General features: G+C 40.8%; 1 protein-coding gene and 1 pseudogene across 6 annotated transcripts in view; both read left to right on the top strand.

Moving 5' to 3' along the window:
- Positions 1 to 26,886, top strand: part of LOC121292823 (centrosomal protein of 128 kDa-like) — a 327,101-nt gene that overhangs the window by 105,475 nt on the left and 194,740 nt on the right. For all 6 annotated transcript variants that reach the window (XR_005946333.1, XR_005946334.1, XM_041215267.1 and 3 more), the window contains exons 13-14: positions 15,659 to 16,660; positions 18,724 to 18,888. Coding sequence is in view for 4 of the 6 variants with exons in the window: in XM_041215267.1 (XP_041071201.1) it covers positions 15,659 to 16,660; positions 18,724 to 18,888 (1,167 nt within the window). In the remaining 2 variants the exon portion in view is untranslated. The remainder of the gene's footprint in view (positions 1 to 15,658; positions 16,661 to 18,723; positions 18,889 to 26,886) is intronic.
- Positions 21,270 to 21,368, top strand: LOC121292871 (annotated as a pseudogene).

Genomic DNA, 26,886 nt, shown 5'->3' with positions numbered 1-26,886 from the left:
GTTTTTTTTTTAGAAGTAATTGGTGATGATTTTGAAAGAAAAGGACAGTGCTTGATGTGATCCAATCCCAGATCTGGTGATAGTTGACTAAGCCACATGTGTGCCGGATATACTCAAGTATGCCTACCTTAGATTTGAAGGGGTGAAGACAGTGGCCTTATCAGTGAGAAGAACTGAATGGGTGAGAATAACAGGGACAAGGGCATCAAAGCGTGAAGCTAAGGGAGTGTTGAGCAAATCAGTGTCTACAGATGTATCATGATACATGGAGGACCAAAGGTGAGGGTTAACTGCTTTTTTTCTCCTATTTTTGGCTGCAGTGTTGAATATTTCTGCACATAAAGAGCTTATTCAATGCTATGTGTTTTTAAATGAGGTTTTACGGTTCTAATTGCCTTTTTGACTTTGATACTTCCCATCTCAGTAACTCTAGAACACTTTTCTCCAGATATCTTCCTCCCTAATGCTTTGAATATTTTTCAGACACTGGAAGCTGATCATAACTGACCTTTTCTCAGTAATTGGCCAACTGTATCACACACAAATGCAGTATATTTTTCTCACAATTCTTGTGACCTTTTGTAGTCCTTGAAATCCTTTTGAAAACACTGCTGAGCTTTCACTACTCACTTTCTGTAGATGGTCTGTCATTTGAGCAACTCTTCAACTTTTCAGTAGAATTGAATGGCTTCTATAGAAGCAAACATCGTTGTTTACAGGGAATTGCTGGCACAGAATATCTGCCTCCTTGTATAATTCACTGCACTTGTAAAGGTAATGGTGTGAGCACTTGGAGATTCTGTGACATAAAAAGGAGCTATTGAAGATGCTACTGTACCACATTGTATGCGCATGCATTTTGTAGAATTGAATCAGAAGAGTGGGACCAAAGAGAACAGTCGCATAGAACAAGCCTAATGGAGGAGTGATGTTAGGGGAGGGCACTGTAGTCGACTGTGTTGAAGGCTGCTAAGTGGTCGAGAAGGAGGAAGAGAAATAAAACCCTCTGGTCAAAGTTACAGGAATGATTGTTGGTGACATTGCTTAGTGACATTTTGACACTGGGATGGAGGGAGGACTGATTAAGAGGTATTGGCCTCAGGAGAGATGGTCACAGAGCTGGGAGGCAATTAGCACGAGACAGATGTGAGTAATGTTTATTTGTAGCAATCACAAAAGCATTTACTTCCCTAAAATACATCACTACTGTTAAGAATGCAGAAACTCACCCCCTTAACCGAGGGAAAAAGGGCTGGAGAGGGTCTCCTGCAGCAGGTGTTTTACCCAGGCTGTTTCATGACGGATGGAGAGAGGGACTGAGAGAGATATACTAAAAAATACATTAATAAAGCAGGAAACATTAAGTCTGCCTGACAAAAGCATTTATTTCCATCCTAACATTTCTGGTATTCCTAACTCTTGGAATGCTATAAATTCTCTGTTAAATATGACATATTTATCAAATCAATATGATTCTAGAAACAATCCATTTTTTTTTTACAAAGTGTTTCTTCTATAAAGGCATTTTGTTTGAGTCTAAAATAAGATTTGCACAGGTTCAGGTGGACTTCTATAAAATAACATGGCAGATTTGTTAGATGTGTTCAGGAGTGCAGTTCTCTTGTTATTACCTTGTCAGTACGTTCCCAAAAAATACAATAACTGGAATTCCCTCCAATATGATGTGTATCTGAAAAACTTCCAAAATTAGCCAATTTGAAATAAAATTGTCCAAAAAATCCATTGATATGTTGAAATTTTACTGTATAGGAACTGATTAAAGAGAAAAAGAAGTATATTTATGTAACACCATATCACATCCCTCTGAAACCTCAAAGCATTTGCGTACCAATAAATTGCTATTCACTGCAGTGCATGTTTTCAACTGTGGCCACAGAATAATCCCAGAAATTTCTATGGAATGAATGAATAGCTGATGTGTTTTGGTGGTGTTGGTTTAGGGGGAACTTTTGGAGAGCTCCACGCTCTTCCAGTAGCGACAAGGAACTGTTTACTTCCACTTGAGCAAGTATCTGGACCCTAACTCAATGGGACCCCTCAGTGGGTCCCCCTGGGACTCTCCAACACTGAGGGATTAATTCTTCTTTGTGGACTTAATGGAGCAATACCTCTTGGATTCAAATCAGTCTTGTTAGAATTAAATTAGAGAATCTTGCCTGAAGGCTTCAAGGGGCCTGAATGAAATGAATTTAGAAGGATCTTAACTCGTTTTTTTGGTTGATGCATCTAGTACAGAACCCCTACAATTTGCAAGTAGAATAACACTTGACAGTCTTACTCAAGCCCTTAGGATGGCTGGTATGGGAATTAGAAATACTGCATTGATGTTCCTCCGAGGTTAGAGTTAAAGCACATGGAGCAGTACAGAAGAAGCTTTACAATGTGCTTTGTTAAAGTGGGAACATTCTATTCCCAGTGCTGGCATTGTTACATTGATGTGTTCAAAAATGTTTAAGCTCCCAATAAATCATCAAGCTAGAATTATAACTTTGTAATTGCTAAATATACTATTTTAGGAACATTGCTTGATATTTGGAAGCTTAGTACAAGTATTTTTAAGTGTAAAATAGTCCTCAGTAAAATTATTGAAATAACATTAAATTGTTCTTTCTAGTTTATATTCGACATACTTGTGGTACAACTAGAACACTCAAATGTACTGCATGGAAGATTGACTGATGTAGCTCACTCGTCAGTGCAGCCCTTGTGGGTTAAGGGGTTCATTCTGTTCCCAGCACTTAAACAGTAAATTCCAGCTTCATCTGAAATTCCAGCTTCATCAGAATAATCCTTAGAGTTTCATTAAAGTAGAAGGCAATAAATCAATCCCATGTGTGTCTGCGCTAGTTGAAATGAAGTTTATAGGGCACAGTCTTTATAAGGTGACAAAATGATATCACTTTAAAAAAAATTCAAAATAGTTGAATACTATTGATAGCTTAAAAACAGTACTTTGTCTCCATTATTAATGATTTCCGTCACTGCCAAAATTTTTATATTGTACAACAAATGTTGGTATTTGAATTCATAACCATTTTTCGTTGTAGACACCTTGCTGTTTCTTATTTTTCAATACATTTGTCACAGGTAATGTGGTTGAGAAGACAAATGGAACTTTTCATGAATGTTGTCGGATTAAAATACCTTAACTGTTTTGATTTCTGAAAAGTAACAGCTCAGTATTTACCTTCCAAGTCCTCTAGGTATGGTAGTAAGCAAATGGGTTTTTTTTTTCATTGTGTTTGGTCTTATTTTCTTCATTTCAGTGAAGATAGCATTTTGATGGTTTGCAGTAAAATGAATGATTTTGGGAGCAAAGTTATTAAGAACATGTAAAATTAATTGGTGATAGAATTCTTTTTCTCATTCCCATGCTAATTTAAAATGTAGCTGGCTATTTCACTTTTCATTCTTATTGTCCCCTAAGCTTTTGAGAGCAAATAATTGCTTTAAATGAAGCTGTTGCTTTCTGGGCAATAGACACTAACCACCATGCATCAGCTTAAAATAATTGGAATTTATTTGTGTTTTTTTATATAGATGTGAACAGGAAAAAGATCCCACAACATTGTTTAAATATCTATTAAGAGGATAAAATGATTTATAAAACATTTGTAATTGTCTGGGAATACGATGCCTTTATGATCCTCCTGGAGTTTTCAACGACTGGAAAAATCGAGGTTACTATGGTGATAGCAATAGTCTAATCACCCTTACAATGTGTGTTTGCAAAGTGCTGACACCATTCAATATATAGAAGGCTCCAGCAGTTGAAGATTTATTTTTCTGAAGTTTCTCTGTTCGTTTTAAGTGTTAGCAAGTTGTTTCCTGTTTTAAATAATTACTGCAATATCTTTTTTTATCCACCATTCCAGTCCACCCCTAACCCCACCACCCCCACGCCCAATCTGGGCTTTTCTTAGTCAGCTTTAAGATTTTCTTTTTTAGTGACCTGCTATTAAAAAAAATGCCTCTCACTTTGAAATCCACCAAAATTGCAAAATCATGTGAAAAAAATTTTGTGTTTATGTTGCACCTTTTTGCATCTTTCACAAGCAGCTCAAAATGCAAAAAAGCACTTTGAAATCTAATGGTTGTGTAGGCAAATGCAGAATCTGTTTTCACACAGCAAGATGCAGTAAATGGCAATATGATGATGGCAATTTTATTATGAGGGAGGCCTTTTTTCCCCACTTAGTTCATCCATGCAGAATGTCCTTGAAGTCTCCTTATGTAGGTTCCATTTTGTTCCTAAATTGCTCTAAGGTTCTCACTTCCATCACTGTATTCAGGAGTTAATACCACGTGTTGGTCATTCCCTGAGTATACAAGAACTTCCTGGTATTAAGCTTAAATTTATCTTTTATTATTATGAACTTGTGGCCCCATGTTCTACTCTCCCAATTTTATTTGGTTACCCTGGTTTATCTTTTGGACACTTAACCATCTGATCTGATTTGCCTCAAAGATCAGCTCTCTGATGTCACTTCTCAAGTTTGAAAATTCTAGCTGTTAGGCAAAAGTCAGACCTCTATGTCAACAGGGATCAGTATTACAGTGCTCCTTTGCAGAGCCAATTCTCACTGTCTTTACTGTGTCTTGATGATTGGAACCGGGCGCAGAACTCAGGGCCTGTTCTGACCAAAACATTATTATAATACATCATTCCTCCCTTGAACTTGTATCCCACTGTTTTGGTTATGTAGTTCAGCATTCCATTGGTTTTATTGATTGGTGTTATGCATTGGTTGGATGTGTTGAAAGTAGGGTCTGTTAACCTACACCTAGGTCTCTTTCAGCTACATCCTTAGCCATTTCAATAGCATTCATGGAATATATATGCTTTTGTTTCCGATATGCAGTATTTATTTATGCTTGTCTTTTTTATCTGCTGCTGTCCTGCCACTTTTATATTTTGTCATGCTCGTTAAGTAATATCTAAATTGATCTCTTAATTCCAGTTGCCCTTTCTAATCTAAATGTCAAATTTGACCAGATTGCTTTGTCTTTGAGTGTAAATCATTGATTATTTTTAAATTCATTTATAGGATGTAGGCATGATGGCAACGTCAGCATTGATAGCCTGTCCCCAATTGTCCTTGAGAAGATGGTGGTGTGCTACCATCTTGAACGCTACAGAGCGTTTTTAGATGGGGAGGTTCAAGGTTTTGGCCCAGTGATTATGAAGGAACAGTGATGTGTTTCCAAATCAGGATTTTGTGTGACTTGAAGGGGAACTTGGAGATGGTGGTTTTCCCATGCATCTGCTGCCCTTGACCTCCTGGGTGGTAGAGATTGCGAGTTTGGCAATTGCTTTCAAAGAAGGCTTAGTGAGTTGTTGCATGGTATGTTCTTCGGACAAGGTGCACTGGTGGTGGAAGGACTGAATTAAAGAGGTGAATGATCAGCCAATCAAGTGGAACGTTTTGTTCTGGATGGTGTTAACCTTCTCGAGTGTTTTTGGAACTGTACTCATCAAGGCAAGTGGGGAAGTACTCTGTCACACTTCTGAGTTGTACCTCGTAGGTGGTGGATCGTGTTGATGATTCTGGGAGTCAGTAATGATGTTCCGTCTAAGCTGTGTGGTTGTGTAGCAACCAGAAAGCCCTCACGCTGGCTGTGCACAAGTCAGCTCCTTTAAATGATTTTGCGTGGCCTGCCCATGCACAAAGCTTGAAAAGGCTCGCTCATTTAAAGAAATTGTTTATGCACTTGAAAAATAATTAGAGTGAACATTGGTCAAGAGGTGTGTAACTCATCACAGAATACCCAATCTTTGACCTGCTCCTATAGCCACAGTATTGAGTGACAGGTCCAGTCCAGTTTCTAGTCAGTGGCGTCCCCCAGAATGTTGGTGGACGATTTAATAATGAACATCAGGGAGGTGGTTAGACTTTCTCTAGTTGGAGATAGTCATTACCCGCACTTATGTAACAGGAATATTATTTGCCATTTATCAGGCTATGTCTGAATATTGTCCTGGTCTTGCTGCATGCAGACACTGTAACCTGTGAATGTTCGCACTTATGTTGGAGGGAAGGTCCTTGATAAAGCAGCTGAATATGGTTGGGACTAGGACACTATGCTGAGAAACTCCAGCAGCGAAGTGTTGGGGCTGAGATCGTAGGCCTCCAACAACCTCAACCTTGGTCCCTTGTACTATCTATTACTCAAACCAGAAGAGGGTATTCCCCCTGAGTCCCACTGACTTAAATTCTACTCTGGCTTCTTGATGCTGCCTTAACGTAAAGAGCAGTCAGTCTTGCCTCACATTTCTGCTCTTTTGTCCATGTTTGGACCAAGACTAATGAGGTCTGGAGCTGAGTGATCCTGGCAGGAACCAGACTGACCAAAAATGAGCAAGTTATTGGTGATTAAGAGTAGCTTGATAACACTGTCAACTGCACCTTCCATCACTTTGCTGATTATTGGGAGTAGACTGACAGGCCGTTAATTGGCTGGTTTGGATTTGTCCTGCTTTTTATAGACAAAGCATATTGGGAAATTTCCACACTGTTGGGTAGATGCCAGTGTTGTATTTGTACTGGAACAGTTCACTAGGGACATGACTAGTTCTAGACCATATGTTTTGAACACTAAAACTGGGATATTGTTAGAACCAAAGCCTTTGCTGTGAACAAGAAGCCGGCGCCAGCACTGATCACTGGGGCACCCCACTCATACTTTGCATACCTCACCCACTCTTAACAATGTCACAAAACCAGTGCTATTGTTTCTTATTCTTTAGCCATTATTTTATTCTTGCCTCAAGATATGCCCCACTTCCTATATCTTTGATCTTAACTAAGTACCTGTCATGTGGAACTTGGCTAAAAACTTAAAAGTCTAGACACAACAAATCTTAGAGCTAAAAACAAAAAACTGCGGATGCTAGAAATCCAAAACACAAACAGAATTACCTGGAAAAACTCAGTAGGTCTGGCAGCATCGGCAGAGAAGAAAAAAGTTGACGTTTCGTGTCCTCATGACCCTTCAACAGAACTGAGTGAATATTAGGAGAGTGGTGAAATATAATCTGGTTTAAGGTGGTAATTTGGGGAGGGGGGGGTGGGGGGCAGTGTGGTTGTAGGGACAAGCAAGAAGTGATAGGAGAAATAATCAAAAGGTGTCACAGACAAAAGAACAAAGAGGTGTTGAAGGTGGTGATATTATCTAAACGAATGTGCTAATTAAGAATGGATGGCAGGACCCACAATGTACAGCTCTAGTGGGGGTGGGGTGGAATAAGACTAACCAGGCATAAAAGGTATAGATTTAAAAATAATGGAAATAGGTGGGAAAAGAAAAATCTATATAAATTATTGGAAAAAACAAAAGGGAGGGGGAAGAAATGGAAAGGGGGTGGGGTTGGAGGAGGGAGTTCAAGATCTAAAGTTGTTGAATTCAATATTCAGTCCGGAAGGCTGTAAAGTGCCTAGTCGGAAGATGAGGTGCTGTTCCTCCAGTTTGCGTTGGGCTTCACTAGAACAATGCAGCAAGCCAAGGACAGCATGTGGAGTGTTAAAATGGCAAGCGACAGGGAGGTTTGGGTCATTCTTGCGGACAGACCGCAGGTGTTCTGCAAAGTGGTCGCCCAGTTTGCGTTTAGTCTGTCCAATGTAGAGGAGACCGCATTAGGAGCAACGAATGCAGTAGACTAAGTTGGGGAAAATGCAAGTGAAAGGCTGCTTCACTTGAAAGGAGTGTTTGGGCCCTTGGACGGTGAGGAGAGAGGAAGTGAAGGGGCAGGTGTTGCATCTTTTGCATTTGCATGGGGAGGTGCCGTAGGTGGGGGTTGAGGAGTAGGGGGTGATGGAGGAGTGGACCAGGGTGTCCCGGAGGGAACCATCCCTACGGAATGCCGCCGGGGGTTGAAGGGAAGATGTGTTTGGTGGTGGGTGGCATCATGCTGGAGTTGGCGAAAATGGTGGAGGATGATCCTTTGAATGCGGAGGCTGGTGGGGTGATAAGTGAGGACAAGTGGGACCCTATCATGTTTCTGGGAGGGAGGAGAAGACGTGAGGGTGGATGCGTGGGAGATGGGCCGGACAGGGTTGAGGGCCCTGTCAACGACCGTGGGTGGAAAACCTCGGTTAAGGAAGAAGGAGGACATGTCAGAGGAACTGTTTTTGAAGATAGCATCATCAGAACAGATGTGACGGAGGCGAAGGAACTGAGAGAATGGGATGGAGTCCTTACAGGAAGCGGGGTGTGAGGAGCTGTAGTCGAGGTAGCTGTGAGAGTTGGTAGGCTTGTAATGGATATTGGTGGACAGTCTATCAGCAGAAATTGAGACAGAGAGGTCAAGGAAGGGAAGGGAAGTGTCAGAGATGGACCATGTGAAAACGATGGAGAGGTGGAGATTGGAAGCAAAATTAATAAATTTTTCCAGGTCACGACGAGAGCGTGAAGCAACACCGAAGTAATCATCGATGTACCGGAGAAAGAGTTGGGAGGGGGCCGCAGTAGGACTGGAACAAGGAATGTTCCACATACCCCATAAAGAGACAGGCATAGTTGGGGCCCATGCGAGTACCCATAGCCACACCTTTTATTTGGAGGAAGTGAGAGGAGTTAAAGGAGAAATTGTTCAATGTGTGAACAAGTTCTCCCAGGAGAGTAGATGGGGATTGTTCGGGCCTCTGTTGAGGAAGAAGCTAAGGGCCCTCAGACCATCCTGGTGGGGGATGGAGGTGTAGAGGGATTGGACGTCCATGGTGAAGAGGAAGCGGTTGGGGCCAGGGAACTGGAAATTGTTGATGTGACGTAAGGTGTCAGAGGAATCACGTATGTAGGTGGGAAGGGACTGGACAAAGGGAGAGAGAAGGGAGTCAAGATAACGAGAAATGAGTACCATGGGGCAGGAACAGGCTTACACGATTGGTCTGCCAGGACAGTCCTGTTTGTGGATTTTGGGTAGGAGGTAGAAGCGGGCCATCCGAGGTTGGGCGGCTATCAGGTTGGAAGCTGTGGGAGGAAGATCTCCCGATCTTAGAGCTGTTATTCAAATTTGCTTAAAGATGTGGGTTAGACAGAATCTTCCATTTCTGAATCCATGTTGAGTGCAATTTTCTAGTAGGTTATTTTTTAGGTAATCTTCAAGTGAATCCCCGATAATAGATTTAATCATTTTACCCTTCTTCAGCAGAAAACCTAACTCCATCTGCCTGTCACGTTTGGTTATATGTCATTCGAATAAGAGATGCCCTGGTTTTGTACAGCAGGTGTACACAATATATCTTTAAGGCACGGCTAAGTCAATACACACTGTCCCAACATTGTTTTCTCTCCTAAATGGACTTGTGTACTATGGTAGGTTCTTGGCATAACCAGTTTAGAGCTTACATAATCAGAGGTAGCAGCAGGCATGTGCCTCAGCTTCCATCCTGTGTGCATTATGTATGAAAGCAATTTTTCATTCTAAGGGAATAGATCATGTGCAGCGATAGTTTAAAGCAACTGAGTCCCAAGAATACAGGACCAGGTTGAATGTAGAAAGATCAATAGAATTATCCAATGACCCATTTTCTCAGTTTGTTTTGTTTTTTGTTTGAACAAGTCTGTTGGATGCAGATAAGTAATTGGCCACTAATCCTCCAACATGTTTCAGCAGGAGTCTGGAGTCTATTTCTTTGCACTTCTTTGTCACCAAACTAATATTTCATAAGAATGTGCATTATGTTGTTTAAAAACACATGTATATGCTCGTTCGTTTAATTTAATTCTATTATATGTTTCTATATTTAACGTTTATCCTCAGCATATTTTTTTATCCACAAAATGAAGGTTTAAGAGGATTGTAATATTGTAGCCAACTCTCTTTTAATAGTATTGCTACCCAGAGTGCATTTTATTTGTTTTTCTCATTATGTTTTCTGTTAATAGCAAATCTGTACAATATATTTCAAGGTACAATTATGCTGCTGTATTCTGAGTGGGTGGGAGGTGGACCCAATGCTGTTTGGTTTTTGTTCATTTCACAGGCAGTGACAAAGAAGAGAAAGTATAAAAAAAAAATAGACTTTGCATTTTCCACCTGCGCTAGGCTCGGCTTCTGTTTCCATCATTGCTAAGGATATGCAGGCCATTCAAAAGTGAAATTACTGGGGTTTTTCTACTGCGTTCAGTTGCAAGGCTTGCTAAAAACACAGATCAGTTTATTTTCTTAAATGGTGCATAGTCAACCCACTTGTGCTATGGCTGATCTCCACTGTTAATTTCTTAAGGTGGGCGTCTCCTTTGCACCACGAATGGTACGGGTGTCTACAAAGGGTATGCAAATTTGATAGAGAAGTTCAAAATCATGAGGGGGTTGGACAGAGTAGATAGGGAGAAGCTGTTCCCACTTGTAAACGGATCAAGAACGAGAGGGCACAGCTTAGGTGATTTGAAAAAGAAACAAAAGTGACGTGAGAAAAAACGTCTTCACACGGTGAGCGGTTCGGGTCTGGAATGCACTGCCTGGAAGTGTGGTGGAGGCAGGTTCAATCGAGGTACTCGAGGGCATTAGCTGATTGATTCTATTCAAGTAATGTGCGAGGGTACAGAGAAAAGGCAGGCCAATGGCACTAGGTCATAATGCTCATGTTGAGAGCTGGTGCAGACTTGATGGGCCGAATGGCCTCCTTCTGTGCCATTAAAATCTGTGATTCTGTAAAATACTCTGACCCATAAAATTGGATAGGGTGAGAGGTACGTCCTATGGGACAGACAGAGTTTCTGCCCTGCCCCAAATCTACATAATGGGCTCTGCTGGAAATTTTACCCCCTCAAAGAAGACTATCATCATCATAGACAGATAATGTCTAATCACTAGTGAAATAACTGACTGTTACTTCAGTAGGTCATCTACATAGGGCACTATTAAATTTTCTATTAAAAATGTCATTCTTGGCTATAGTAAAGAATGGAAAAATGGAAACCAAATCAATTGGCGCATTCTAGGATTTGATATTCTGCTGAGGGCCAAAGCAAATGTTAACATAGGATGGAAAATGATATCTGGAATAGATCTTCTGGTCTATCCAGACTGTCCTTTTTTGAGTTGCTGCCTTGTATATAACATGTGTCATGATACAGATGCTAAAGTATTTTTCAACAATTTGGGAAAAAGATTTCAAAGAAGTATTTAAGTTGGCATTGAGGGTGAAAAAGCATATTTTATTTCTGTACTTAAAGAATTTATATTTAATTCTTAATATGAACTTTAGTTTGTTCCATATTTGATTAGATATATATTTTCCCCCTAGGAATTCTAAAATTGAACTTTTTTTTTTAATTTCTCAATCCTTCTATTTAATGTCCTTGTTTTAATACCACAATTGTTTAACTTAATGGCACAGATTTTGTAGTTAATGGTACAATGTACTGAGCTTGAATTAAACTGCCACAGTGATCTAGTGGTCTCTATGGCTTAGTCTTCTCCTTTCACAATGGTCAATTAAATCTGATGCTGGGTAAGGGGGATGTCTTGGCTCTCTCAGCAACAATGATGATAGCAAGCAGGGTAAGCAGCCAGTCACATTGAAGTATTCTCACAAATGGCAAACCAGGAAGTTGAAAGCACTTAAAACCTTTCACTTTTAATTTAAATTTTCAAATGGTGAAATAAATGGTTACAATTATGGATTAAGATAGTGTTACAACCGGAATGGGAGGAGAGCACAGAGTCTCTGGCCCCACTACTCCACAGGTTGCACCATAAGTGTAAATGTTTAATTTCATTCACCATAACTTTCACCATTGTTAGACCCAGAATAAAAGAGACTTTAACCAGGCTTCTTTCAATAAACTCAGAATGATTGATTTATTATGAAACAAAATTTATTTTTAAAAAGCAAGTTGCAAAACTGGTTAACATACAATCTGTAATTCGCAAGTATAAGTATATGCCCTTTAAATCCCAACACATACACACAAAGGATGAAACACATGGGAGAGAATTTTCCCCCAGTTGGGGGGGGTTGTGCGGGGCCGGGCGCGGACCTGATCGGCACCCCCGATCGGGTCTGCACAGCCATTCTACATGGGTGGGCCAGTTAAGGCCCATCCGGTGTGACGCACGCCCAGAAGCACTGTGCGCTCCCTGGGGGGCAGGATGGGGGCTCCCTGAGTCGGGAGGGCGCTCTTTCGCGCATGCCCATGAAAGAACACACAAATCTCCCTGAGGCACAGAGATGCCTTGGAGATAAGTTCTAAAGTTTAAGAATTTTAGTAAAGAAAAAAAATTTAAGACATGAGTTGGGACATGTCAATGAACTTTAATGAAAAAAATTATTTAAATTTATAAACCTTTCATGAAACCTCATCCCACCCGTGGATGAGGTTCCTTAAATTGCGAAGGCTGCCTGGGCTCTTTGCCTGCCCCCCCGCCAACCTTAAGGTTGGTCGGGCAGCTTTCTCAATAGCCTTAAGTAGTTAATTAATGGCCTTAACAGGCCTTTGACAGTTCGGTGGGCGCACAGCTGAGTTGGCTGCGCGCTCACTGAACTGCAAATCTAAATGATGCGCAGTGACATTGGGATGCATGCCCGACGTCACCCCGCGTCATTTTATGTCTCGGCGAGCGGGCCCCATCCCCACTCACTAAGCTGAAAATCCCCCCGGGGGTCTCTGCAGAGATCAGCTTTTAAAGAGAGAACACCTTTTGGCCAATGTGAAAACTTTATGAAAAAGGATAAAGTTCGAAGAAGGATGTGATTGCACTGGTGCAGAGGAGATTCACCAGGATGTTGCCTGAGATGAAACATTTAAGTTATGAAGAGAGGTTGGATAGACTTGGGTTGTTTTCGTTGGAGCAGAGAAGACTGAGGGGCGACCTGATCGAGGTGTACAAGATTATGAGGGGCATGGACAGGGTGGATAGGGAGCAGCTGTTCCCCTTAGTTGAAGGGTCAGTAACAAGGAGGCATAAGTTCAAGATGAGGCGCAGGAGGTTTAGGGGGGGCTGTGAGGAAAAACTTTTTACCTAGAGGGTGGTGATGGTCTGGAATGCGCTGCCTGGGAGGGTGGTGGAGGCGGGTTGACTCACATCCTTTAAAAAATACCTGGAAGAGAACTTGGCACGTCATAACATTCAAGGTGACGGGCCAAGTGCTGGTAAATGGGATTAGTTAGGTAGGTCAGGTGTTTCTCACGTGTTGGTGCAGACGTGATGGGCCGAAGTGCCTCTTCTGCACTGTGATTCTGAGAGTTTTTGACGCTGTCGATCTGGTGTTCCTGCGTGCGAAGATGGATCGCTGGTCAACGTAGTTGTCTGGAAGTTCTTACCAAAGGAACTTTGGTGTGGAGGAGAACTGAACGGACTCGATGTTCTTGGGATCTCTCTCTTATCTTAGCTTCTCAGTCTTCCAATTACCAGCTGTATTATACTGATCTTAGACTGAGATGAGGTTCTCCAGCTGGATACTGATAACCACACTAAATTTAGATGAGGCAGGGAGAGTGTGAGTTGGGCAATCTTCGCCTTTTGGTTGAACCTCAAACTGAGTCCAAAACACAAGTTCAAAACAGGAACTCTTCTCAGTCATATGGTTTCTAGTATATCAGCAGAGACTTTGCCTCTGCAAACTAGTTTTTTTTTCCCTAGCAATTAAATCTCAAGTAAATAAAGAATTCTTATCTCCTCAGGTGCTTTGCTAGTTATTTCGCTGGAGTGATGTGACTTCTTGGAAAAGGTAGCTTGCTCACAGTCCAAAGTGAACTCATAACCTTTTTAAAACAAAAACAACCCAAGGCAATTCCCAAGAAAGTGTCCAAATCATTCAATGTCCTTCCAATTTTTTTTAAAAGCACATAGCTCTTGGAGATATGGATTCCTGACAATAGAAGCTGAAATGAAGATAAAAGTTACATAAAATATGTAGAAATTTTTATAATTTGGCATTTCTCAAATACAGAATTAGCTTTTCAGGACCATTTGACAGTGTTGAGCAGTAATTATGAAATTAAAAACCCAGTTGCACCTTCTTCAATAGGTTTAACTTTATCAAAGGTTTTACAGTGAGACAAATGGCATAAGAATGGAAGTTCTTGTCAATTCCTTTGATTTCCATGATTGCAGTCTGGAGATATGCCCCTACAGCACACCCTTTTGGGCAGAGTAGAATCACTGACTGTAACTTTTGGATTTCTGTGTTATTCTGCCCATGCACGGATTCCTTAAGTTGCTATCTGTTTCTGTGGCATAATGAGCATAAGATTAGTGATTGACACTTGACATGTGTTGTTTGCATCCTCCCTCACTCCTCCCTTCTTCTCCCTGAGGGGAATAGAGACCCTTGGGCCATATTACATAATGTCTGAATTGCTAACTCCAACTAGTGAGAGACGAGAGTTTGAGCCCCCTTCTCTACTGGCAAACCCATTACTTTGCCCAAGGGTCCTTTTTGGGTACCAACAAAATATTCCAAATTGTAGGAAATCACAGAGATAAAAACAAAAAACTGCGGATGCTGGAAATCCAAAGCAAAAACAGAATTACCTGGAAAAACTCAGCAGGTCTGGCAGCACAATGGAAATCACAATGGTCCTAATCCTGCCCCTTCCCAATATTCACATGCAGATTAGAAGCAGAAGAACAGGCTGAATTTACCTTTTAATTTGTTCCTTTACAGGAGTATTGAGGTCAACTATAATGTCCTCGCCACTGCCTTGGGTGGGATTGACTAACAAAGCACAACCCATGATGACAATCTGAGGACTTTCCAAAGCTGCATGGTTTAGGACATAAGAACATAAGACGCAGGATGAGCCATTGATTCAATAAGATCTTAACTGAACTTCAACATGTATCCACTTTCCCATCCTATCCTCATTTGCCTTGATTCCAGTGCCCAAAAAATACTGATCCCAGTTTTGAATGTGCTCGCTAACTGAGTATCTATAGCTCTGTGGTAGAGAATTCAAAAGATTCGAGTGAAGAAATTTCTCCTTGTCCTAATCCTAAATGGCCAAACTCTTATCCTGAAACTATACCCCTAGTTCTAGATTCTGCAGCCAGGAGGAAACATGGGACACATTTCCATCTTGTTGGACCCTCCATGAATTTTTCATTAATTTAACTACAAGCCCAAGCTTTATGAAAATTAGGAATTAGAATTGTTAAGCCTCTGGGATAGTTTATGGTGATTTAGTCAACTGAAATACTCACTTGGAAATATCTCTAAATGCTAGTCAGAAATCCTCTACTCTTCTAAGATTGAATGTGAACTTCTACACTGTCAGACTTCAATAAGTACTGTAGCTGACCTTAGGTGCACTGTTGTATGATTTTTCTTTCTCTTCCTTCCATCAACTGTTTCTAAGTCCTTCTTCTAATGGCTCAATTGAGGACTGCCAATACCTGCTCAGTAATGGGTTTACCAGTTGTGAAGGAGCTTCAAACTCTTGCCACTCACCAGTTGGAGTTAGCAAGTCAAGCATTATGCAATATGGCCAAAGTGAACAATCAGCAAATCTGGAAAAGTACTAAGGCTTAAAGGAAAATATTTCTAGTTAAAGTAATGTCATTTTATCACTATTGTTATCTAGTAATCAATGTGTGCTGATACAACACCTTCAGAAAATGCATAACTAAAAAGCTATATTGGTCAGTTTATAGACTATAAATTGATGCCATTTTCTGTTGTTTTTAAAGGCTCTCAGTTCAGACCTAGAGAAAAGAGAGAAGCAGCAATTGAGGATGCTGAGCCAGCTTCAGGAAATACAGAACCGTTATGATGACTGCATGCAGGATCGTAAATCTGCAGGTTTGGAGATTGTAGATCTAGCCCGTCAGTTGAAAGAGTCTAGTGTGGAAACTGACAGATGCAGGGCTCAGTTGAAAGAAGTAGAGCTCCTTCGATTAGAGAGTGAAAAGAGGAAAGATGAACTGAAAATAAAAGCTCAGGAGTCTATTAAACAGTGGAAAATCAAATGCAAGAAATTGGAGCGTGATATGGAAAAGCAGAAGGAGATCACCGATCAATGGACAGAGCAGTACAACCAAGCAAGTAAAGAGAAAGAAGCACTCCAGAGCCAACAAATGGTGGCCTTGCATCAGATGGAGAACCTCCGTAAGGAACTCAACGATGTCATACTCAAACGGGTGCAGCAGGAGGAGGATATGCGACGGAAAGATGTGGAGCTCAATGAGTTGAAATCGAGGCTGCTGGACTTGGATGGAAAGCTGCATGATTCTAAGGAGTCTTTGAGCAAACTGGAGGATGACTTGCGTAAGCAGTGCATGTTGCACGCACAGACCAAAGAGGAGAAGCAGCACCTGGAGGATGAGTTGTTGACCTTGAGCAGGCAGAATGAAAAGGGTCAGGAGAAGCTCTTGGAAATGCAGCGCGCGATCTCCGAGCTAAGTGCCATTCGTTCTGAACTCATTACTAAACTAGCTCAGGAAGAGATATCCACTAAGGAGATTAGAAAGAGTATCTTGGAAGCCCAGGCAAAGCAGGCCTTAGCCCAAGAGGAACTTACTTCCATCAGCAGCCAATTGAAGTTGGAGAGGGATGCACACCAACAAGAACTTGTGGGCATCAGAACAGAGATGCAAACCTTAAGAACTGAACATGAAAGGAATATGCAGGAAGCACTTAAACAATTTCAACAAGAACGGGACAAACTAGAAAATAACATAAGTGAGCTAAAGGTAAGGGTAGTTAATTGGCAACAGAAGAGATTTTCTTCTTTAAGGTACGGTTTCAAAAGCGTTAAATGTATTCCTCATTTAGTTTTGATGTTGAAAGAAAGAAACAGATCTCTCGTTTATAGTATGTCCTCAGGGCATCTCAAAGCACTTCACAGCCTATTAAACATTTTTGAACATAGGAACAGAGTAAGCCATTCAACACTTTGAGCCTGTTTTACCAAAGTGAAGGTTTTGTCCCTTGTTGAGCAGGAACTCACTAATTTTTTGATTAACAACCAATTATGCCACAGAGTTCAGAAACGTGGTCACTATTATGGACAAAACAACTGCCAGTGTGTGCACGTTAAGGCTGAGAACTAGTAATGAGATAAATGACCAGGTAAACTGTGTTAGTGATGTCGGTTGAGGGTAATATGTTGGCTTGGACCCTGGAAGAACATCCATACTTGTCTTCAGATAATGCCATGTGATCTTTTATTTCCACCCAAGGGGGAAGACGGGGCCTCAGTTTAACATTTCATTCAAAAAAAGGACACTTTCAACAGTGCAGCACTCTGCCTTTGTGTTGTGCCTGTCTCTTAAGTGAGATTTGAGCCCACGATCGTCTTACATGGAGGCAACAATTTTATCACTGAGTCAAAGCTGATACTTAAAATTTTGATAGCTGGTTAATATCCAACCTCTGCTCGACAATTGAACTGGATAGTTAAAATTGCAATGAGTTGCTTCAATATAATTTTCCTAGCATGTAGTTGGATTGAAAGAAACCCACTTGTAAACTGCTTCTATTTAGTTTTGCTTGGGAATGATCCCATTTCTATTGAAGAATATTTTTCCTCATACGTACCTTACCTGGCTGACAATAGGGAGGTGGTATGCTTTGAGATCTTAATCCGTGCTACTCCGAAATCCTATGGAGGTGTGCACACTTAAGAGGTTGGCTCCAAGGTACTCAAATGTAATTGCGAAAGTGGAGTTATTGGGTAGTTCAGACTGGCATATGCAAAAGACTGTAGACCTGCGAGTAATTTTAGGAGAGGAGGATGGTGAATTTGGACTGACCAGAGATTTATGATATTGACAGGACGTTCTCGTATGATGCATGTTTATCAGTACAGGGAGCAGTAAAGGCAGTTTCTTCTGAGCTTCAAAAGGCCTTACTGTTTCCTTAGGGGGATTGGGAAAAATTGGAGGTGGGCAATAATTTTAACTGACAAACCTGGAAGCAAATTAAAATAGTGGCACACTGTGGCTCAGACAATAGTATCAAACTTTATCTGATTCCGAAAGGAACCTGTTTTCTATATTATGTTAGAACTGCACTTGCTGCACTGTGAGATTTATTGGTTGGGGCCATCTTTATTATTACCAAAACAATTACGGAAAAGACCTGTTTCTCCTTATTGGTGCATTATTCAGGCTCTTTACTTTGTAAATTACAAGTCGAATAATAATTCCTAGATTCTCACTAATGTTAAATTGATGACTTGATAGCATTACTGTGGAGACACTCGGGAGTAAAGCGAGAAAGATTTGCATTTATGAAGTGCCTGCCATGACCTCAGTACATCCCAAAGCTAAAGTTTGATATTATGGATTAAGCCGCAGTGTGCCACCATTTCAGTTTGCTTCCTGGTTTGTCAGTTAAAATTATTGCCCACCTCCAATTTTTCCCAATCCCCCTAAGGAAACAGCAAGGCCTTTTGGAGCTCAGAAGAAACTGCCTTTAGTATTTCCTCTAGCTTTTAAACATGCATCCTAAGAGAAAGTTTTGTCAACATCATAAATCTCTGGTCAATCCGAATTCACCTACCTCCTCTCCTTACCGCCATTGAATTACTTTTGATGTGTAGCCACTGTTGTAATGTAGGAAACACAGCTGCCAGTTTGGACTTGATATGTACTGGACTGTGTTCTTGACCCCTTAATTTTTTTTAAACTACCTTTTTGTAAAAAAGTACGGCCTAGTATGCATGTGTTTAATGTCACTGCCATTCATAAATTTGAGTTGTAGTGAATGCCTTTGGAAATGTTGATCGCTGCTGCTCTGATTTGCTCCTTAGGCCGAGCTAACGGAGGACAAGAATTTGACTAAAACACAGCGACGTCAGATGGAAAAGGTCAAAACAGAATGCAACAAGCTGACAGAAGAGCTAATTCAGGGTGAGGCGGAAAACGCAAAGCTCAGGAGGAAGTACCATTTGCTGAAGCAAGAACTGGAAGAAAAGGTAAGAGGTTCCCTGAGTGGGAAAACTATAGCTGAAATGTCATCATAACTTGCTTCCATGTGAAACCGCCTTGGAATGTGGCACTCCAAGAATGAATGACTTGCATTTGTATCGTGCTTTTCATGACCATCTGACTTCTCAACTAGTTTACAGCCAATGAAATGATTTTGAAGTGTTGTTGCATTTATTATGACCTTTCAAATCTGCACAACATCGCAAAGCACCATACAGCTAATCAATTATTTTGAAATTATTTTTATTACTGTTTAATGGTTGACAGCAGCCAATCTGTGCACTGCAATGTCCCTTAAATAGTAAGAAGATAAATGACCAGTTAATCTGTTTTATGGTGATGTTAGTTGAGGGATGACATTTGGCCAGTACACTGAGATAACTTCCCTTCTCTTTGTATGGTGCTACTACTGTTATATGACAAGCAAAGCTTATAATGTTTAGTTTGGCTATCCATGCAATGACCTCTTTAGATGCCTGATGGAGCCATGGGGCGCCTTCTGCATTAGGTCTTAGTAGGCAGGTTGATGTAATGTGTTCCAAGATCTGGGACTATGGCTGTAATCGCAGTCCAGGTCATCACTCACCTTTCCTTATAGAGCTCCTGGCCGCATTATCCATTCCCTATGCGGATGTGGTTGACTGGGTTGAAGCCAGTGAGCTCTGAGTCAGAGATGAGGTGTTAGTTTTTTGTGCTGCATTTGTCCCACAATTCCATCCATCTGGATAATGGTTTGGTATCAGTGGGTTCAAAACTGAAGAATATTAGCTGCTGTTTGTGGAAGCTTGCTGTGTACAAATTGGCTGCTGCCTTTACTACTGAACAATGGTGACTATACTTCAAAAGCATTTCATTGCTGTAAAGCACTTTGAGAAGTCGACGGTCATGAAAAGTATTAAATAAATGTAAGTCTTTCTTTACCTTGAAGGATCTAGATCTCTCTCTGCTTTCTGCTGTACTACAGAGTCACTCTGATTAGGGCACAACTCGTCTTACTGTTTTCCCTTGCCCAAGAATACGATGCTGCAAATGTAGCTAGTATTTCTTTTTGGTGGCTGTTGTATAACTCCAGTATCAGCACTTGCTGTTCAGTCTGAAATGAGCTGCATCAAAGATCCCTATAAAAGTTACTGACTTGATTTCTGGTGATTGTACAAGCTTTGGAAAAACAATAACCATTCACTTATTGTCTTTCACATACCATTGGAAAGGTAAGTTTATTCAGCTGGAACACCTCACTTCAAACTTATCAAGAATATTTAACAATTTGAAATTATGCAGAGGTGCGAAGAAAAAAGTGAGATTGGATTATCTCTCTGATGCAAATTGCATCTGGAATTCTGCATATTTTGCAGAAATATTTAGGTTGTGCTTGAACACTGCAAGCAAGCTGTCTTTTTTTTGTAAAAAAAATTTGCAGTTCAGAACTGAATATTAAATATGACCAAATTGCCCTTCCTCAGTGGCTGATAGACTACTTTTACAATGTGCAGCCTTCATTAAGTTTTGAGGAGTAGCACAAGGCACAATAGAATAAGTGATACATTTTTCCAGAACCTTGGAGACTTGTTTTATTAAAATTTACTGGATATCCGTGGCACTTGACGGAAAGTCTCTTGCTGCCTACCTCTAATAAAACCTCTGTAATGAGTTTCTGTGCAACTATACAGTGATCCCAGTGCCTACTTATATGTAAAGTAAAAATCATTTTAAATTTTTTTATTTGCATTATCTTCAGATAGTGCAATGTTGAAAATAAATTTCCTGTTGCAGCTGTTTTCAAAAACTTGTGCAATCATTGTAATTGGGATAAGTGCCATTTCATAGCTTGTCTCTGTTGATTTACTGCTGGGGCCTGCAAAATGATCTTAATTTAGATTAAACATTTAAAGGTGATGGTAGGGCTTGAATCACCCTTTTCCAGGTATTTAATTTACAAATTAACGATGTAAAGTTTGCACTTGATGGGGAAGACACTCCTTTCGATGTGATTAGCATTTGTGATTTGTAGCAGAATCATTGCAGGGATCAAGCTGCCACATTGCCTCTGGTCATTTATCACTTAATTAAGCCCCTTGGACTCTTTTGCACCACAAAATTAAATTAAGCCTACGTGCTGAGCCCTCATACTTTCCATAATAAATGAACCCTGGACCAATTGCAATTTTGTTCAGCTCCATTGCAGAGATGCTGACATTTCAAGCCAGCAGCCAATATTCTCTTCAATTATTTTTTTAATGGCTCTTCATTTGGCTTTGTTGAATGTTGACAGTTTAGCAGTGTTCATGTTGTTCAACGTGTTTAAATTGTAGCGTTCATTGTTTTGCTATTGTTTCTATAAAATGCAGAATGATTCTTAATTGGCTGGTCATACTGTGGTTGTACTAAAATTGGAACGATACAGAGAAGATTAGCATGGCCCCTGCGCAAGGATGACATGCAAATTCGTGAAGCATTCCATAAAAAAAAATACAGAATAATGGATATCTTATAGTGATTACAAGGCAGTGATTTCATTGGGTGGGATCAGATCTTATATACAGTGCCATCAAACAATTGTTTGACACAAGATTAAATTGCAGACTCAAAATCACTGACGTGCTCATTATTTTTATCATGTATTTGCAGTTGGCAGTGATGCTCTCGTTTTGGTATATCTGTCTTTTTGTGTTGTGTCGACAATGCTGCAAATGGGAGACATTGGCTCGAGTGTTTTGTGTATTTAATATGTGATAATGCACACACTGGAGAATTAATGACTGTGATATAATCATTGAAGCTGACCAAGTGTCTGAAAAATTTATTACTGAAAAATAACACAATGGATGTCCTACACTACCAGATGCAATTTGTTATTTTAGCAATAAAATTAGGAAATGGTGAGAGATTGCCATACTGATAAATCATCCCTAAATGACACTTAATTTCATAAGTGGGAGGAGCTTGACAAAAAGTGACTAATTGTGCTATTTGAATAATTCCAACTAATTTCTAATTGGGTGTCTTGACTTATTGACTGACTGTAAGCTCAATTACTATTTGATCATATACTGCACCTTTCCAGTAAGTGGAGCACCATTATATTCCATCACTAGCTTCAGGCGATTGGCATGATGCTGAACTGCGTGTTGCCCTCCTTGTTTAGATTTTTATCGGATGCTGGACTCGAGCAGAGCTAGAGAATTGTAATATTTAATCACAGACAATCACCTGCAATGGCTTCTCTTCCCACACTCCCGCGCCGTTAGATCTGGTTTGCCGCAAGGACCTACCCTAGACCTCCTCCTATTTCTCATCTACATGCTGTTGGTGATGTTATCCAAAAACACAGTGTGTACTTTCTACAGTGGTTCTTGAATAATGACCACCTCAAGGACTATAGCTGACCTTCTTCCTTCCTCCCCAGGCATAGAAATGCATTTCCTGATGAGAAAAGATCAACATAAGAACATATGAATTAGGAGCAGGTGTAGACCACTTCGCCCTTCGAGGCTGCTCTGCCATTGAATAAAATTATGGCTGTTCTGATTTTAACCTGAACTCCATATTCCTGCCTACCCTGATAACCTTTTACCCCCTAGCTTATCAAGAATCTATCCACCTCTTCCTTAAAAATATTCAAAGATTCTGCCTCCACTGCCTTTTGGGGAAGAGAATTCCAAAGACTCATGACCCTCTGAGGGAAAAAATTGCCCCTCATCTCCACCTTAAATGGGTGATCTCTTATTTTTAATCAGTGACCACTAGTTCTAGGTTCTCCCCCAAGAGGAAACATCCTTTCCACATCTACCCTGCCAAATACCCTCAGGATCTTGTATGTTTCAGTCAAGTCGCCTCTTACTTTTCTAAACTCCAATGGATACAATCTAGCCTTAGACAAACATGCTCATTCCAGGCATTAGTCTAGTAAGCCTTCTCTGAACTGCTTCCAACACATTTACATCCTTCCTTAAATAAGCAGCCCAGTACTGTACACCGTACTCCAGATGTGGTCCCACCAATGCCCTGTATAACTGAAGCATAACCTCCCTACTTTTGCATTCAATTCCCCTTGCAATAAACAATAATATTCTATTTGCTTTCCTAATTACTTGCTGTAACTGCATACTAATCTTTTGCGATTCATGTACTAGGACATGCAGATCCCTCTGCACTTCGGAACTCTGAAATCTCTCCCCATTTGGATAATATGCTTTTTTATTCTTCCCGCCAAAATAGACAATCTCACATTTTCCCACATTATATTCCATTAGCCAGATCTTTGCCCACTCATCTAATCTACCAAAATCCCTTTGTAGCTTCCTTATGTCCTCTTCACAACTAACTTTCTTACATATCTTTGGATCATCAGCAAATTTAGCAACCATACCTTCGGTCTCTTCATACAAATCATTTATATAAATTGTAAAGAGTTAAGGCCCCAGCATCGATCCCTCAGGCAGACCACTCATTGTATCTTGCCAACCAGAAAATGACCTATTTATGCCTGTGGTCTGTTTCCTGCTAGCCAGCCAATCTCCTATCCATGCCAATATGTTACCCCCTATACCATGAGCTTTTATTTTCTGCAATAACCTTTGATGTGGTACCTTATCAAATACTTTCTGAAAATCTAATCCACTGGTTTCCCTTTATCTAGAGCATATGTTACTTCTTCAAAGATTGGTTAAGCATGATTCCCCTTTTCACAAAATCATGTTGATTCTGCCCGATTACCTTGAATTTATCTAAGTGCCCTGTTATAATGTCTTTAATAAAAGCTTCTAAAATTTTCCCTGTGACAAATGTTAAGCTAACTGGCCTATAGTTTCCTGCTTTCTGTCTTCCCCTCTTGAATAAAGGAGTTACATTAGCTATTTTCTAACCTAATGGAATCTTCCTTGAATCCAGTGAATTTTAGAAAATTAAAATCAATGCATCAACTATCTCATTATCCACTTCTTTTAAGACCATAGGATGAAGAGTCATATGAACTTGAAACATTAACTCTATTTCTCTCTCCACAGAAGCTGAGTTTTTTCCAGCATTTTTATTTTTATTTCCCATTGTTCCTTCTTTGATACCCCATCCTACCATGTGATTACTGATAGGTGGCCTGTACACCACTCCCACAAATGACTTCTTGCGTTTATCATTCCTTATTTCTACCCAAACTGCTTCTATATCCTGCTTTCCTGAACTTAGATCATCCCTCTCTGTTGTGCTAATATTATCTTTAATTGACAGATCCACCTTATCCTAGCTTCCTGTCCTTCCTAAATGTCTTTCACCCTTCAACATTCAGGTCTCAATCTGTCATCCTGCAGCCATGTGTCTGTAATGGCTATTAGATTGTACTTGTTTATCTCAATTTGCACCATCAGTTCATCTATTTTGTTTAGAATGGTGCGTTCATTCAGATACAGAGCCTTAAGTTTTGTCCTTTTATACTTTTGTAACCTCTAGCCTTATCTGCTGATTTGTTCTTAGATTTGTACTCTTGTCCCTTCTTGTCATGGTTTGTTTCTCATTTCCCACATTAATACCTTGCTCGCTTGCCTTGTCTCTACTCTTTGATTTAACACATCATCCCAAAATTGACTCCTTGCCTCCACTGTTCAGTTTAAAACCCTCTCTCCTTCCCAAGTCCAAGGTCCATCAAGTTGGCCTTTCAGCATCCTGATACAATGATGATGGAGTTGTTGACTAGAATCTATCCCTGGCTCCCTTCTGTTTCACATTTACGTGCTTCTGTTCGGCAGCATCATCCAAAAACATGTCAATTTCCACAGGTACACTGACAACACCCATCTTTACCTCACCACCATCTCTCATTCTTTCCACTCTCATTTAAATTTTCTGTCTTGTTTTTATTTATGCATTCATGGGATTCAGGCTTTGGGGAGTCAGGAGGTGAGTTACTTGCCGTAGAATTCCCAGCCTCTGACCTGCTCTTGTAACCACGGTATTTATATGACTAGTCCAGTTCAGTTTCTGATCAGTGGTAAACCCCCTGGATGTTGATAATAGGGAATTCAGTGATGGTAATGTTGTTGAATGTCAAGGTGAGATTGTTAGATTCTCTCATGTTGGAGATGGTCATTGCCTAGCACTTATGTGGCACAAAAGTTTCTTGTCATTTGTCATCCCAAGACTGAATATTGTTCAGGACTTGCAGCATATGGGCACTGACTGCTTCAGTATCTGAGGAATGGCAAATGGTCTGGAACATTGTGCAGTCATCAACGGACATTCTTACTTCTAACCTTATGAAAGAAGGAAGGACTCAGTTCCAGAGATCAGAAAAACTCACACCTGCTGAGTTTGAACTCCAACAAGCACAACCACCTTGCTTTGTGCTAGGTATGACTCCAACCAGTGAAGAGCTTTCCCCTTGATTCCCATTGACTTCAATTTTGCTAGGGCTCTTTGAAGCCACACTCGGTCAAATGCGTCCTTGATGTCAAGGGCAATCACTCTCACCTCACCTCTGGAGTTAAGCTCTTTTTCCATGTCTGAACTAAGGCTTTAATGAAGGCAGGAGCTTGGGGCTCTGGTGGAACCCAAAATGAGCATTAGTGTGAAGATCATTACTGAGTAAGTGCCACTTGATAGCATTGTTGACGACCCCTTCCAACACTACCGATGATCGTGAGTAGACTGATGGGGTGGTAATTGGCTGGGTTGGATTTGCCCTACTTTTTGTGTACTGGACATACCTGGACAATTTTCCACATTGCTGAATAGATGCCAGTGTTGTATTTGTACTGGAACAGCTTGGGTAGGTGTGGAGCTAGCTACGGAGCACAAGTACTATTGCCGGATGGTTGTCAGGGCCCATAATCTTTGCAGTATTGAGTGCCTTCAGCTGTTTCTTGATATTACATGGAATGAATTGAATTGGCTGAAGATTGACATTTGTGATGCTGGGGACCTCAGGAGGAAACAGAGATGGATCATTGACTCGGCACTTCTGGCTGAAGAGAGTTGTAAATGCTTAACCTTGTCTTTTGCATTGATGCGCTGGGCTCCCTCGTCATTGTGGATGGAGATATTTGTGTAGCCTACTCCTCCTCCAGTTAGTTGTTTAATTGCCCATCACCATTCACAACTGGCAGTGGCAGGACTTTCGAGTTTAGATCTGATCTGTTGGTTGTGGGATCGCTTAGACCTGTCTATTGCATGCTGCTTTCGCTGTTTGGCATGTAAGTAGTTCTGTGTTGTAGCTTCACCAGGTTGACACCTAATTTTAGGTATGCCTGGTGCTGCTCCTGATATGTCCTCTTGCACTTTTCATTGAACCAAAGTTGAACTGCTGGCTTGATTGCAATGGTAGCATAGGGGATATGCCATGCCATGTGTTTACGGATTGAGGTTGAGTACAATTCTGTTGCTGCTGATGGCCCACAGTGTCTCATGGATGCCCATTTTGAGTTGCTAGATCTGTTCAAAATCTATCCCATCTAGCACAGTGGTAGTGCCACACAACATGGTGGAGAGTATCCTCAATGTGAAGGCAAGATTTTGCCTCCACAAGGATTGTGCGGTGGTCACTCCTACCAATAATGTCATGGATAGATGCACCTGTGACGGGTAGATTTGTGAGGACGAGGTCATGTAAGTTTTTCCCTCTCGTCGTTTCCCTCAGCATCTGCCACAAACCCAGTTTAGCAGCTGTGTACTTTCGGACTTGGCCGGTTCGGCCTGTAGTGGTGCTACCGCGCCACTCTTGGTGATGGATATTGAAGTCTCCCACTGAGTACATTCTGTGCCTTAGCCCCTCCCCGCTCAGTGCTTCTTATAATTGGTGTTCAACATGGAGGAGTACTGATTCATCAGCTGAGGGGGAGTGGTAGGTGGTAATCAACAGGAAATTTCTTTGTATTTGACCTGATTCCATGAGACTTCATGGGGTCTGGAGTCAAAGTTGAGGACTCTCAGGGCAACTCTCTCCCCACTGTATACCACGTTGCCACCACCTCCGATGCGGCTGTCCTGCCAGTTGA

The sequence above is a fragment of the Carcharodon carcharias genome, chromosome 20 (genome assembly GCF_017639515.1).
Source record: "Carcharodon carcharias isolate sCarCar2 chromosome 20, sCarCar2.pri, whole genome shotgun sequence".
NCBI classification, from domain to species: Eukaryota; Metazoa; Chordata; class Chondrichthyes; order Lamniformes; family Lamnidae; genus Carcharodon; species Carcharodon carcharias.
Note: the sequence above shows the minus strand (reverse complement) of the source record. Positions and strands in the feature narration are given on the sequence as shown.